We start from the raw sequence: 14,063 nt of genomic DNA, 5'->3' as shown, positions 1-14,063 counted from the left end.
CCGTCGTCAGTAGCAGCAGCATCACCTTGAGATAAACTGAAGTATCATCAACACAATGCTTGCATCCAAGTCGAACAGCACCACTCGATGTCCCTCCAGCATGTAATTCGCTCTGTGGAAGGAGGTGGCATTGCCACTCGTCCTCATAATCGCGTTCGGGGTGGTGTCAGCGGTCTTCTTGTTCTCGCACACCCTGTCTCGTCAGAAAGACTGGCTGGGTGACAAGGATGTAGCCGAAACAATTTGCTGAGATGCTGGCGCTGTCCACCGTCCTGACAGAAATCTTCGTATCCACTGCTGTCTACGGCGCGGTGTGCATCGACTATTTCCAGGACAAGATCTTCACCTTCGTCCTGAAAGACTGCGGCTTGCAATCGTTGCTGGAAGGCCACCAACAGTGTTCAACGGCCGTGAAAGTGTGCACGTCGTACTTCCTCTTTCGGAGCATGCTCGGGGTCATCTAGCTGCCATTGTACCTGGTTCCGATCCTCGGCAACATCGTCTACGCTTGGCTGCACGGCATATTCACGAACGCGTGCGGGGCGGCGTTGCTGGCCGATGAGCTTGAACGCAACGACAACAGCGATAAGTGGGCCGACGAAGACGAAACATTGCTCGGAAGCAGGTCAGCAGCGAGTACGTGTACAACGCGGTCCATTTAATACATGTAGGGCGTAGTGAAGGAAGTGGGGCGGAACGTTCATAAAGCTGTGACGTGTGTAAAAGATCTGATTCTGACGCACGTTTCGGCTTCAGGATTGCTCTCCGTGGGTACAATATTTATTTGGGCGCGTCATCAACAACACATGTCGAATTCATGTATGTACCAGTACTGTACATGTGCAGGCTTGTATTTGTACATGGTATACAGCTCCACTGGTTTATCAATTTGATCCCCTCTCTTCAGTCTCCACTCATTTGGGCGAAGCATCAGCCATTCCTCAATTGGATACTTCCAGTGCACTACTGCAGATCCAAATTTTGCAGCAATGCCGTTCTACGCACTCAAGGGTGTCAAGTTTTTCATCGGCCACCCGCATCTGTGGAAGCAGGCGGCGTTCCCGCTGCTGCTCACGCTGGCCTTCAGCATCTTCTCGGTCTTCCTCCTCTTTGCCTGGACGCTTCGCCCGCAGGAGAGCTGGCTGTCCGACAAGGGATTGCCCTCGGTGTTCTCGTGGCTCTTCGCTGTGATCTTTGTGATCGTGGAGATCTTCCTCGTCACGTTGCTATACGCGTTCATTGTACTTGAGTGCTTTAAGGACAAGATATTTGCCTTTGTGCTGCGCGAGAAGGGATACGCTGCGCTGGTGGACCGTGAGTCCCAGGAGTCGGCCGTCGTGCGTGTGTGCTCGGCGTTTTTCCGCCTGGATGCCATTTTTCACGTGATCCTGCTCATCGTGTCGCTACCGCTACACCTGATCCCCGTCATTGGTAGCATTGTCTACGCGTGGCTGCACAGCACGTTCATGGCTTGGGAGTCGCACCTGTACTACTTTGATCTCAAGGGTCTGGGCTTCAAGCAACAGCAACGCTGGATCGGTCAGCGTAAGTTCCAGTACACGAGCTTCGGTTTCCAGATGCTGTTGCTGCAAATGATTCCGCTTGTGGGTCCTCTCTTCATCTTCTCCAACACATGCGGAGCTGCACTGTTAGCTATCAAGATGGAGCGTGAAGGCGGTGACAAGTGGGTCGACGAGGAGGACGACGAAGCTCTTTTGTCCGGCAAAAAGACTGGCGTTTACGGAACGGTCTAAGCGTGGATGAGTGTGAGAATGGAGGGGCTGTAGATAAGTGACAAGCATGTTCTAAAAACATTGGAGGGCAGGTGAGGAAAAGGCAGGGTAATTGCCTACAAATATGACCTAATCAGCCTTGACCATGGCAAAATGCAGTCCGTTACGGACTGCATTTGGACTCCGTAGCGGACTGTTGATCTCAAGCGATCTACAAGTAGTAAAATGGTACTATTATTACTACAGTATAATTCTACGTACTATTGGTACACCTCTTAAGTATACATTTAGTACCTACAGTGCAACAAGTACTATCCTCACACGGTGTTCACTAAGTAAACCGTGTATACCTAGTAAACACCTGTAAAGGATGATTTTTTCTAACCAATCGCAGCGTATGGAAATGTACCCACACAAAAATAGTGAAAGCGTGTTTTCTTAAAAACACGCCTTTTAGAAAAACCAAATCGTTCGTGTATACGCTTCGCACCCAAATCGGATGTTCGAGCTGGTAATAGAGGCTGTTTGACCGTATGCAGCGCGGAAGTGGTGCCCGGTGCACGTATAATGTGATTTTAAACATATCCAAAACTCCAATATCATGAGGGTGACGTGACAGACGAATGTGACATCCGATCGAGAATCTAGGATATCCAAAAATTGGCGCCTTTCAATACGCCTGTCGATTGGTCAGTTTAATTTCGAAGCCATTTCTGACCCGATTTTTGCCAATCAGAATGCGAATCAAATTTGCAGCTGGCCACCCATCCCACCCTCCCTTGAAGATGTCGCGGCATACTGAAAACAAGTTGGAGCGAAAAGATAGCCCGATCCACACCCACATGTGCACTGCAGGGGGCCGGAGGCGACTTCCCGCAGATCACTTTCGATTTTGCTCCCTGTGAAGAAGTCCCAGTCAAGCAAACTAGTTAACGATGCCGATTACCTGCGGAGATATCCCTCGTCTGATCTGCTCAGTCATCATCCCGCCCGTCGGCGTGTTCTTCCAGGTTGGATGCACAAAGGACCTCGCGATCAACTGCCTGCTTACGGTTCTCGGGTATGTCCCTAGCTGCCTGTGTCACTTAAAATACGGAAACTAATTATTTCTTGTTGTCAACAGCTACATCCCCGGAGTCATTCACGCTGTATACATTTTGATCAAGGAATAGAGCGGCGCCACATCGAAGTAAAAGATGTGGCGCTGTGTTCTCTATGAGTCTGGGGCAAGTGGCGAAACCTCTTCGGTCGGTGCTAAAATATCGAGATACGACATCGTCGGCGTGGATGGCAGATAGATTCATCGTGGAACAGCTCGCGTTTTAAGTCTCTTGTACAATGGCGTGTGGTGATTCTCAACGGCTTCTTTCACCGTTTTGTTGCAACGGCTGGGGCACTTTTTGCACATTGAAGAGGAGTGAAATGCTCTCGTACAATGGAAATTGTGCTTCAGCTGTGGTGGCTGATCGTGGAGTCGCAAATGCAGGTCGCACACGTACATTGAAGAGGAGGGCTAGACAACGGTGACACGGTGTTTCATTTTGTTATTTGAAGAGGTCTGACAGTTGCAGTGGGCCAAAGTTAATATAAAGATCGATATCGTTTTTTTTTTTTCAGTTTCGCTGCTTACCAAATACGCTCATTAAATGATTTCAACTGTTCAACAAAATTGCAGAGGCAAAGATTTTTTCCAGTGTTGAAATTTTTTGCCGAGAGCCGAGAAGCTGCTGTAACGATGGGACACGCTGTGGACGACGCCGACACTTGGTTCGAAGGTGATGAACGCCGCTCATCTTCCAGTGCTTCGGACTTGGACTGGGACAAGACTGCGCGTATGATCTGCGCCGTGTTGCTGCCACCGCTCGGTGTGTTTTTGCAAACTGGCTGCAGCAAGGACTTGGCAATCAACGGGCTTCTTACGTTGTTCGGGTGCGTGATGCCATTGCAATCGAGAAGTGATGGCGTAAAAAAGGCTAACTGTTTACCTGTGTTGGATCAGCTACGTGCCCGGAATCATCCACGCCGTCTATGTCATCTGCGTGAGTTAGTACCAACGTCAAAGCTTACAGAGGACTTGCAAACTCGACGGCCAAAGGCAACAAGAGCAGGAAATTGAAATTATCTGTGATGTTGAAGTTGCCTCATTCATTTGTGCAACTCTTCGAGATTGGAAATCTAAAAGCCACACAGACAGTTGGCAAGTTTCCTCTTGACTTCAGTGATAATGGTCGCAGCGCGGGAGTCTAGCTCACTCCACATAGTTACCACCGACGCAGGGCCAATAATGGAGGCCACAGCGTACACCTGGTCTCCCTCTCTGTCGTCGAAGTCCAAACTAGACGCATAGAGCAATAAGGAGCCACCACCAGAGGCATTCACCTCGCGCACCAATCTCTTTGTCAACTCGTTCATGTCCACATGATGATGGTGACGAAGCATCGTCTCGTCCAGCGTCGACGCAGGGCACGTCAGGCGGAATGCGATCGTCGTGGCTTGATCAGAAACAGCCAGCATGTCAAAGCGTTCGTCAGCTTTGAGCTTAGCCAGGCAGGCAGCGCGAGTGGCCACGATCTGTCCTTCCAACTGGTCCAAAGGTCTTGACAAACACTTCTCTAGGCTCTGGAGCGCTTGAACTTCATTCAAACGTTCCGCATTGCTGCTGCGATTACTGAAGCCGATCAAAACGAATTGCGTCTTTGGAGTTGATTGCCAGACGCCAGCGTTTTCGACTTCCAGTCGCCGCTTGCCACTCAGTTGCACCACAAAGCGGTGCTTTGGCAACTCAGCAATGTACATGACTCCTTTTGCACGAAGCGTTCCTTGTGGCAAGTGATGTTCAATCCAGTCGTGCACAGCAGCAAGAGGAGTAGGTTCCGTTCGCTCGAATGCCACTGAAGCGAACGCTTGAGAAGGTGGAGCATCAACATCCAACGTCCTGTCGGATCCTCTCTCCACTCTTAGACGACTTGGCGCCGGCGTCACTGCACCGTTCAACGCACTCAGCCCCGTATTCCATTGCGGTTGTACCTTTTCATGGGTCACTCCATCGTTAAAAACATCTTCGGGCGGGGCGATATCTAGCACATGCGGCAAGTATACTTGACCGTGATCCGTCTCGAACACTCGAGCACTGGGCGCATACTTCTCGATAACCTGTCGTGCAGTCTTAAGTTTGGTTTCATTCAGTAAGTCCACCTTGTTAAGTAGCACGACATCTGCACATCGTAGCTGCCGCACAGCCACGCCACAGGGCTCCACCCCTTTCAGAGCATCCTGCGCAACAGCGTCGCCGTCCACAACTGCTACTACCGAGTCCAGTCGCGCGCGCGTCATCTTGCCAAACTTTTCTTGCACAGCTGCGACCAACTGTGTCGGATCTGTAGTGCCGCTGGTTTCCATCACGAGGTAGTCGACATGGCCCAGCGACGCGGCGTCGTCATCCTCGTTGAGAGCCTGCCACACAGCGTCTTTAAAGGCATCCAAGCTACTGTTCGGGTCTGCTTTGAGTTGGAACAGTTTGTTGCCATTATCGGCTAGTTGATTGGCCACCAGCAGCGCGTCCACGTTAATAGCCGCCAGGTCGCTCACGGCGCAGGCCACACGGAGATTCAGTTTGTGCTGCAGAATGTGCTGCAGCAGCGACGTCTTGCCCGCGCCCAAAAAACCAGTCACAATGGTCACGGGTAGACGACGCTTCTGCGCATTGCGAGCTAGCAGTTGTCGCTCCGCGCCGAGGCAAAGGTTCACGCGGGTCGCGGCCAGCTCCAGCTCCGCCGCCGTCGGCATGACGCACTTTTCGGTCTGTCTGATTGGTTAGAAACACGCTCTGATTCTGGAAATTCTCTTAGCGGAACTTAAAAGGCCTAAAAAAATATTTAGATCAAGGTTGAAGCAGATTAGCACTTGCTAAAATGTTGCTACGAAAGGCTCCTTATCTTCTTGCGTCGTGTCCCGGATGGAACTTTACATCACTAACTGTCCGATGCGGTCGTTGGACATCGTTTGTCACTGTGTAATTGGCTTTCCACCACCCAACCACGTGTATAAGTTATCTAAGCCATGGCGATCACCTGGGGAGACTGTCCGCGCTTGCTCTGCTCGATTCTGCTGCCGCCGCTCGGCGTGTTTTTCCAAGTGGGCTGCAACAAGGATTTTGCCATCAACTGCCTGCTCACGCTGCTGGGGTAAGTAGCCCAGGTCGTAGTGTGTCATTTGTTTCTTTTTTTTTATCATGCTGTGCATAGTCTAAAAGTGTGCTTGCTCTTCTTGCTGCAGATATATTCCCGGTATCATCCACGCCGTCTATATTCTCGTTAAAGAGTGAGAGAAGCAATGATCACTGCGGATGTCGTCCGTTGGATTTCACGTGGGGAAATAATGGCCGATTGCAGAACGTTGGCAAGGCACGTTCCTTCAAGTACCGGTATGATAGTATCATACTCGAGAACAATAAATGTCACGTAGCAAGATCTAATTACTGTACAGTTTTCGTCCGCGACCAACATTCCTTATTACCCTTTTCTTGCAGCTTCGATAGTGTTCCAAAAAGAAAGGACGACCTGCGAAGGATGTTGCGACTCGCAACATCCATTGTTGGATTCCATTATTCAACTTTCCTTACCCGACAACGATCAATGGACGAACCTTTGGTCTCCGGCGGCATCATGCTGCTCATCTGCTTCGGCGTGACAGTTATTATGCAGTGCAGCTTCTTTGCTATCGCCTACACGTGTCAGTTTGACAAGGTGACGGACCTGGCGGGCGCACTCAATTTCATCGTGCTAGCAGTATTGTCGCTCGCGCTACAAGACGCGTACGACACCCGCGCCATCGTAGTGACATGCCTTCAAGTGGTGTGGGCCCTACGTTTGGGCTCCTTCCTGCTGATCCGCGTACTTAAACGCGGCAAGGACGAGCGATTCGATGAGATGCGTGCCAACTGCATGGCGTTCTTTGGCTTCTGGATCTTCCAGATCTTATGGGTCTTTATGGTCTCGCTTCCGGTGGTGCTGGCAAATTCGTGCGGTGACCAGGTCAACGGCAGCTTCGGCAAGGCACCGGACATTGTTGGCTGTGTTCTCTGGGCGATAGGAATTGTGATAGAGGTCGCCGCTGATGCCTCCAAGTCAGCCTTCCACGATGATCCCAAGAACAAAGGCAAACTGCTACAGTCGGGCGTGTGGAAGTACTCACGCCACCCTAACTACTTTGGCGAAATACTCTGCTGGGTGGGAGTGACCATTGTTGCCAGCGCGAACTTCGGTAGCAATGGAGGCAAGACGTGGTTCTACTACGTCAGCTGTATCAGCCCCGTGTTCACATTCCTGGTGCTCATGTTCCTGTCGGGGGTGCCGCTTGCCGAGGATCGCTACGACGAGCGCTTCGGGCTAGATCCGGACTACATCGAGTATAAGCGCGCGACGAGCCCATTGCTCATGCTGCCGCCGGCGTTCTACCGATCACTTTCAGACGCGATCAAGCGCTGGTGCTTCTTTGAACTAGAACGCTATTCGCGTAAGCTCCGTGAGCTGCGCGACACCGACCGGAAGCGCCACCCACTAATTACCAGGCCATCCCAGCTGAATCTTTGTAGAGCCTTAATTAAGCAAAAATGACATGTGTGATGCACTTTACGACAAGTTGTGGCTATAATGGCGGCTTCAAATGCCATTTTGATGAGGAATACTGTTTCAAAGTTTGAGCCAAACTTCTTTTACTGACACCTTGAAGTCCTGCATCATGTAGCAAATGTCTAAAGCTGTGCAGTACTAATAGTACTACTATGTACATGTACATGTAGTATTTGTGCAAAACTTGTAAAACATCCTGTCTGCGACGTTTGACAAAAAAAAATCCAGTTGTTGTGCGACCTAACAACCAATTCGCTTTTGAAAACTCTTTGTAAAAGTCAATTAGAATAAGAAAATCAAGTATATTCTCCTAAAACAAGCATGGAATTGGAAAGCACGGATGGCGAAAAGCTAAGCGGTTTTCTGGGAGTCTCTGTGGCCACGGCGCTCTGCTCGCTGGCTGATTCTCAGCCTTCGTCCTAATATTACATCCACCAACGCGCTACCGCCGCTCACTGCCGTCCCGGCGCGTTCTCCTTCGTCCTTCGTCTTCAGCCGCGTTTGGTACCTGCCCCCGAAGTCAGCACTTGACTGATCGCGAGCCGTCGTCGCCGATCCGCTGCTCGTCCGCGCGGTGTCTCATAGCTGTTCCAGGTGGCCCAGCTTACAGCTTCTCCAGCTTGCTGAACTCGCCACCGCCAGGGTTACGGCGAGCCAGCTCAGCGCGGTCTGCCGACTTAAAATCAAAGCTGCAGCTGTGCTGGTCCTCGAACCGGTGGCTGGTGCAGAACACATAGCCGCAGCGGCACTCGATCGCCGTGAGTCCAACCTTCTTCTTGCACTCCCAGCAGCGCTTCTTGTTCTTCTGTTCTAGCTTCTCCGCCGGCTTCTCGGCCGTCTCCTCGATAAGCACCGCGCTATTGTTGTCCGCAGGTTCGGCAATGGCAGCCGTCAGCGTTTCCAGCGGTGCCGCCTCGATTACTTTCTGCTCGGCCGCGCGAGGAGACGCAACAGAAGCAGCCTGGCGGTCTGACATGGTCTTCTTCCAGCATACGCTGCACATGCCGCCACTGCCTGGCGCGCCAAAGAAACCACAGCCGTTCAGGCACAACTCCGCGCTCTCACGCTCCTGCTGCATGATGTCGATCTGTAGTTGTAGAAGAAAATTCAAGGGAAGAGGGGGGTTGGCCTCCTTCTGTGTATCGCTAGCTCTGACGCAAGCGCTCGACCTGCTCCGCTGTCGCCTCGCTCACTTGTTGCCCACCCAGAGAAACGATGAATGCTCCTCCGGTTTCTCTTCCTTCTCGGCCCCCCTCTCTCCCTCGAGCGACCTTTCCACGTTCAGCCCAAAACTTAACTACTTCGAGTTTGTAAGGCAGCCCTAGCCGCATCTAGATCGGACAGGGTTCAGTTTGCCTTACTACATCCGAGTTAGCCCTCGCGTTCTGAGAAAAGCATGCCCCAATTGGACAAAAGTCAACGCCAAAATTAACACGCGACGACCGATCATTGGATAAAACAAAAAGATTTTTCTAGAATCAGATCTGGGATTTGGCTTCTCGTGAATGATTGTTGTTGAAAAATAAAATCACAAAGCTCATCCATCAGGTGTACTTTTGCGTTTGTTTTGGCTCAAAGTAGTGCCGTGATACGTAAAGTTATGCTTGTAAGCTGCCAGTCTTTTTAAAACATAAAAACATAGGTCTACCTACAATGCGCCAGTCGCAGATTGCGCAATCCTAGAGCCTTTTTCTTGTGGTCCGAGTTTTAAGTTCGACAGGAGCTCGAAGACAATGCATCAACGGCGTTGGCTACAAATGGTTATGCTACTTGCTGAAAATACCAGTGAATACTCGAATCAACCTATATAATAAGAATGATCTATTGACTGCAGTATTTGATCGATTCGGTTATGTACGGATGATCTTGAAGTTGAAGACAACTTCAGCTTACTCCTCTTTTTTAGGGCCGCCTCCCCATTCTAAATTTAGGAACGTAAATATTTTACCATGGTCCTAAATGGAACTAATTCTTGCGTAAACTGAAAGCCCATGACCAAATCTTCCACACGCAATGTTGCCATCACCGATGTACTACGAAGTTATTTGTTTGTTCTTGCTACATGTGTCACTTGAAGCCTCAAGGTATTATAAGTGCATATGCTTGTCCGGCTCGTGTCGCTACATGTAAGGCTACAATGGAATGGACTGCAACTTCCAGTCTGACTCAGACTCTGAGGTCAATCAGTGACCTTGTTAAAATCTCACTGAGACCTGGGACTCTCCGTTGATGGCGCCCTCCGTACTATCCACGCCATGTGCTCGATAGTATCGAGTCGAAACGATTGCTGCTCTCTTGGTGCCGTCGAATACGATGATCTCCTTGGTCTTGCGAGTGCAACTTTCGAAGCTTAGTTTCTTGGTTGACAAATTTCCAGTGGCACAACGGTGTTGGCAACAGCAACACCTTTCACCTTGAACATCAAATCAGGCTCTGGCCGTCGATGATGACCCAAGGATTACCCGAGAAACAGATGTCCCGAGCCTCCCGCAGTGGCTGTTGCTTACTTTAATCAAGTGAGCTGCTCCCTCGAACACCACTCGATCAGAGGTCTCTCCAAACAGCGTGTCAACTGTCAGTGTTGCCAGTTGCACACTCACACTTTCGCTCTCGACGATTCCACGCCCCATGGCGACGAGCTTGCCACCAATCCAGTTTAGCGCCTCGCGCCGTGCGCAGCTCGATCACCAATGCGACGACCTCATTGACCGCGCGCTGAGCACGCATGACAAATTCCACGCGTCCCTGAGTCTAGGGGACTGGCAGCGCGTTCGTCGCCGCCACGCCATGAATGTCTATCGCCCGCGCTCCATACATGGTCCCGATGGTCCACGCGTGTTACTGGGTAGCGGGATTGTGCCCGGTACACTGGATGACGCACTAAACGGCGTGTATTGCGACTCGACTGAGAGTCTCCGCATCTGCAAGAGTCTGCTGAGCGACAAATTTGTAGACGGGGCCGTACTACGAGTCTTTGAGGCACGCGACCTCCGCGCGTCCATTGTGTTTGCCGGTATCAAGTGGTTTGTTATGCGGGGCCTGGCTGGAACCAGTGGATTGCTGAGTGACAAGGATATGCTCACATATGAGCGTATGGGACGCATTAGAGACCGCAACGGACAGTACTTTGCCTACCACGTTCTACAGTCAATTGACCTGCCAGAACGCCCGGCGAACCGAGAACGAGGCCTGCAACGTGTGGATGTATCGTGGTGCTATCTGTATCGCCAGCTGAGTCCGGATTGGCTTGGTGTTTTCATGCTGGGAGACTTGAACTTCGACACGGTGATACCAGTCAGTATCTCGAGTTTTATTGCAGCAGAGAGGGTGCTCAGTGCTGGGAACTTCCTGCGCAGTGCACGGGCCAAGCACTTCTCGGCGTTGATGGCCAATAGCACGGAGAAGAGCCCAGAAAAGGGGGCTCCACACTGTGCAGTGTGTATGTCTCCGCCGCCAAAGATGATGGGGTTTTCGCACAAAATTTGCATGGGTTGCCGGCAACAAGTTTGTCGGAAATGTCGTAAACGTCGCCATGTTTTCCGCTTGCAGTTGCGTTCGGGAAAACCTGCGACAGAGTATTTTTGTAAATTGTGTGTGGACAAAGTCACTCTTACATGTAGGAGCGGAGCAAAGAGCAGTGCAGGCCTCGAGGGGGTGCATGAAGTGTTGAATGGGTCGCGTTTAGGTTCTTCTCGTTCAGGTGACCAGTCTAAGACGGAGTGGTCAGCATCCAGCTCAGGGATCGACGCGTCTATACGCCTTGGCAAATTGGCGGAATTCACGCGTCAGTGCCACGACAGCATCGCGAGGAAGGAAGATATGATCGCGTGGAACCAAGAGGAATTGCTGGAGATCTCGCAGTATCTCGAGAGCTCGAGCAGTCGGTCACGTCGTCGCGAACGTCGGAGATCAGGGTCTGGTCAGCACACTAACTCGAGTCAGAGCTCACGTCGTCGACATTACAGTGGCGAGAACTCGAGCAGCTCGGCGACTTCCGCTGGGCGGAAGGAGTCGCCCATACACGATAAACATTACGATTACTCTGACAGCCCCACGGCCGAGAACTACGGGGAGAAGGATAAATTCTTCGAAGAAGAGTCGGTAGAGTCTGGACCGTGGACGGAGTGTCTGCCGACCGAGCGCTCTGGTAACTGGGCTGTCGTGTTCGACGAGGATCGACAGGAGTATGTGCGGATTCGAGTGCCCGCCACCGAGTCGGAGGCAGAGTTGCTTGGCTCCTCTCGGACCAAGGACAACCCACGAGCGATCTGTATTGATGAGCTGGATTGATAACGTTTATAAAGTTTGACATCGTTGAATTAAAGGAGCATCTTTTACCCCAACAATTTGCTACATGTGTAAAATGAATTTAGTTTTCTGGACGTCAGCTTCACTAAGTAATTGACAAAAGTACAGTAAGTTATTTGATAACTTCTTTTAGGGCTAGGCTTTCGGTTTTGACAAAGAGAGCATCTGCACACATTTTCCGATTTGCGTAACCGGCCCATGTATAGTGAGTACAAACTGTATACAATTTGTCAGCAGCAAAATTTCTCAAGTACGTGAAGTCAAATGAAGTGAAAGAAATGGCTGCTATCACTTGATAGGATAGCAAACAGTGTATTTTCTGTGTACGTGAGAAGGGGGGGGGGGTGATCTCGCGGTGAAACGAGTAGTCCGCGGAGAGAATACCGGCGAGCAACACGTACCATGCCCCAAAGTCAAACTATTCATAGCGTGTATTTACAGAAAACGACAGCAGCGCCAAAGCCGGCATTTCATAGCCGCCCATAGTAAAAAGTGGCAATTATTATCTAATCAAATTAAAAAACAACAAAAAATATTTAATCATCTTATCGATAAAAATGAATGGTTGCGGTAAAACAGATCAGCTCGTTACCTAATTTTTTGTATGGCTTGCTCATTTTTCATTCTGCAAAATGGACGACACTCCCCCAAAGAAGAAAAAGAAGCAGCGAAGCAACACTATCCGCGAAAAGCGGGACGCCGTTCGCATGATGCAAGAGATTAGGGATACATACATTATGGCCATTAATGCAATTAATGGGCGCATTAACACATTCTAATCGATGCACTGGTGAGCTGTTTCAGCATCCAAGTAGCTCTCGTTGACCCTAAGAAGCAATATCATTTCCAATGAAATGGGTAGCAAGGAATGCCTGTCAATACCATAGGTCGCCTGAGCCACGCTGAACACGCGTTCTGCAAGATTGGATGTCGGAGGTATGGTATGTGTAGCGGAGCGGGATCAGCAAAATCCGCGATATTGCTGGATCCAACTTACCAACAGCGCCCAGACACCGACTAACGGAGGGTGTCCCCCGATGATCCGTGTTCTGCTGAACTTTCCTCACCTTGTGTACCCGTCGGTAGGGCGGGATCTTGCTCTCTCGGTGACTTCCGTAGAGTTCAAGTGGTGAAGCTTGAGTGTCTTGGCGAGAGGTGAGGATGGGGAGGAACAGCAGTGGTAAAATCTTCACTCTGCGTCCGTGGTTGGTTCTGGATCCTAAGCGGATATTGGATCCAGGGCCTAGATCGTGGATCTGGTCTTAGGGTTGTCTTACGGGTGTGTTCCCTTGCCCTTGCGTTGCTTTTTCGTCGTACTTGCCGTCTCCTGTGACGGGATCTTGAGAGTTGAGAATCTCTAGGGTGTTGCCGGCCAAGTAGTAAATCCGGTTAACCTGTCGGATCTGCACGTGTAAAGGAAAGCTCACTAGGCTGTAGGATCTGGCCAATGTATTATCCAGCTATCGCTACCAGCACTAGATTCGCAATTCCCAACTTCCTCTGAGCTCGTACGGCCAATGTAGTTCCGATTCTTGAGGGCAGGAAGGCACTTGCGGGATACTGTGCAAATTGAGGACTGTATTGATACTTAAGCCTATACCTGTCTGGATTTCTACCTTCTATGTCTTTTACCTGCTAAATCCCTTACCTGACTTGGCTGCATGTCCTTTCTCTCCTCGACCCATCATCCCAGCTGTATTATCATCAGACCCACCGGATCCATGGCGTAATCATTATGGTCGTCACATTATGGGTACACTTGTCTGGATCCGGGCCACCTCACTGCAAGTGTACACCCGTCACGGATCCGAGCCCTCCAATCTCCCAACATTGTCTTACGACAGGTTGTGGTCTTCATCACTCCACGAAAGTTCGAGTTCCAGTGCATCAACCATCCCCATATTCTGGATCCAGGTCACTCCGTGTGGGATCCTCACCTCCTTGGATCTGGGCTCGGAAGTACGGGATCTGGGACATATCGTGGTGGATCTTGCCTTCTCGTTGGTTGTTGATGTCAGATCCACCTTCAGATAAAACCTACCATCCTTCCTTCATAGAATCCCCACTCGATCCACCTGTACATGGTATATCCCATATCCCCCTAAGTGAACTCGGGTGAGGGTGGATCCGAGTCTCTCCTTGGTGGATCCTGCCTTCCCATACGTTATCCATACCAGATCCATCGTCAGCTCATACGGGATGCCGCTTATCATGGCCAATCCACCTCGGGCAACGTAAATCCCTGTCTGGCTATCCAAATCCTCTCTAACCACTTGAAACTGTCACTGATTCGGGATAGTGACCCCTTGCTAGGTCCATTCTCTTATTTGTTTTAGAAAGCACTTCACACACAATCATCTCCTGTACGTGGTCCCCGCTGCACAACAGCGTT

The 14,063-nt window shown here is 50.6% G+C and overlaps 7 protein-coding genes across 7 annotated transcripts; 5 read left to right on the top strand and 2 right to left on the bottom strand.

The window, feature by feature from the left end:
• Positions 1-951: 951 nt before the first annotated feature.
• PITG_16926 (uncharacterized protein) lies at positions 952-1,993 on the top strand (the record flags this gene model as incomplete). Its single annotated transcript, XM_002897301.1, has 1 exon — positions 952-1,993. The coding sequence occupies one exon, from the start codon at positions 990-992 to the stop codon at positions 1,752-1,754; it is 765 nt and encodes a 254-aa protein (XP_002897347.1).
• A 675-nt stretch (positions 1,994-2,668) lies between these two features.
• PITG_16925 (uncharacterized protein) lies at positions 2,669-3,250 on the top strand (the record flags this gene model as incomplete). Its single annotated transcript, XM_002897300.1, has 2 exons — positions 2,669-2,793; positions 3,220-3,250. The coding sequence occupies 2 exons, from the start codon at positions 2,669-2,671 to the stop codon at positions 3,248-3,250; spliced, it is 156 nt and encodes a 51-aa protein (XP_002897346.1).
• Positions 3,251-3,908: 658 nt separating this feature from the next.
• On the bottom strand, positions 3,909-5,553 carry PITG_16924 (uncharacterized protein; the record flags this gene model as incomplete). Its single annotated transcript, XM_002897299.1, has 1 exon — positions 3,909-5,553. One exon carries the CDS (start codon positions 5,517-5,519, stop codon positions 3,909-3,911), a length of 1,611 nt encoding a protein of 536 aa, XP_002897345.1.
• Positions 5,554-5,792: 239 nt separating this feature from the next.
• On the top strand, positions 5,793-6,207 carry PITG_16923 (uncharacterized protein; the record flags this gene model as incomplete). The annotated part of the gene is made up of 2 exons (XM_002897298.1): positions 5,793-5,917; positions 6,009-6,207. 2 exons carry the CDS (start codon positions 5,793-5,795, stop codon positions 6,055-6,057), a joined length of 174 nt encoding a protein of 57 aa, XP_002897344.1.
• A 148-nt stretch (positions 6,208-6,355) lies between these two features.
• On the top strand, positions 6,356-7,316 carry PITG_16922 (uncharacterized protein; the record flags this gene model as incomplete). Its single annotated transcript, XM_002897297.1, has 2 exons — positions 6,356-7,256; positions 7,303-7,316. The coding sequence occupies 2 exons, from the start codon at positions 6,368-6,370 to the stop codon at positions 7,314-7,316; spliced, it is 903 nt and encodes a 300-aa protein (XP_002897343.1).
• A 398-nt stretch (positions 7,317-7,714) lies between these two features.
• On the bottom strand, positions 7,715-8,581 carry PITG_16921 (uncharacterized protein; the record flags this gene model as incomplete). Its single annotated transcript, XM_002897296.1, has 2 exons — positions 7,715-7,871; positions 7,972-8,581. 2 exons carry the CDS (start codon positions 8,439-8,441, stop codon positions 7,715-7,717), a joined length of 627 nt encoding a protein of 208 aa, XP_002897342.1.
• Positions 8,582-9,991: 1,410 nt separating this feature from the next.
• On the top strand, positions 9,992-11,653 carry PITG_16920 (uncharacterized protein; the record flags this gene model as incomplete). The annotated part of the gene is made up of 2 exons (XM_002897295.1): positions 9,992-11,563; positions 11,615-11,653. 2 exons carry the CDS (start codon positions 9,992-9,994, stop codon positions 11,651-11,653), a joined length of 1,611 nt encoding a protein of 536 aa, XP_002897341.1.
• Between the last annotated feature and the right edge of the window lie 2,410 nt (positions 11,654-14,063).

The sequence above is a fragment of the Phytophthora infestans genome, genomic scaffold (genome assembly GCF_000142945.1).
Source record: "Phytophthora infestans T30-4 supercont1.46 genomic scaffold, whole genome shotgun sequence".
Lineage (NCBI taxonomy): Eukaryota > Oomycota > Peronosporomycetes > Peronosporales > Peronosporaceae > Phytophthora > Phytophthora infestans.
The sequence above is the reverse complement of the archived record's forward strand: the minus strand, read 5'-3'. Positions and strand labels throughout refer to the sequence as shown.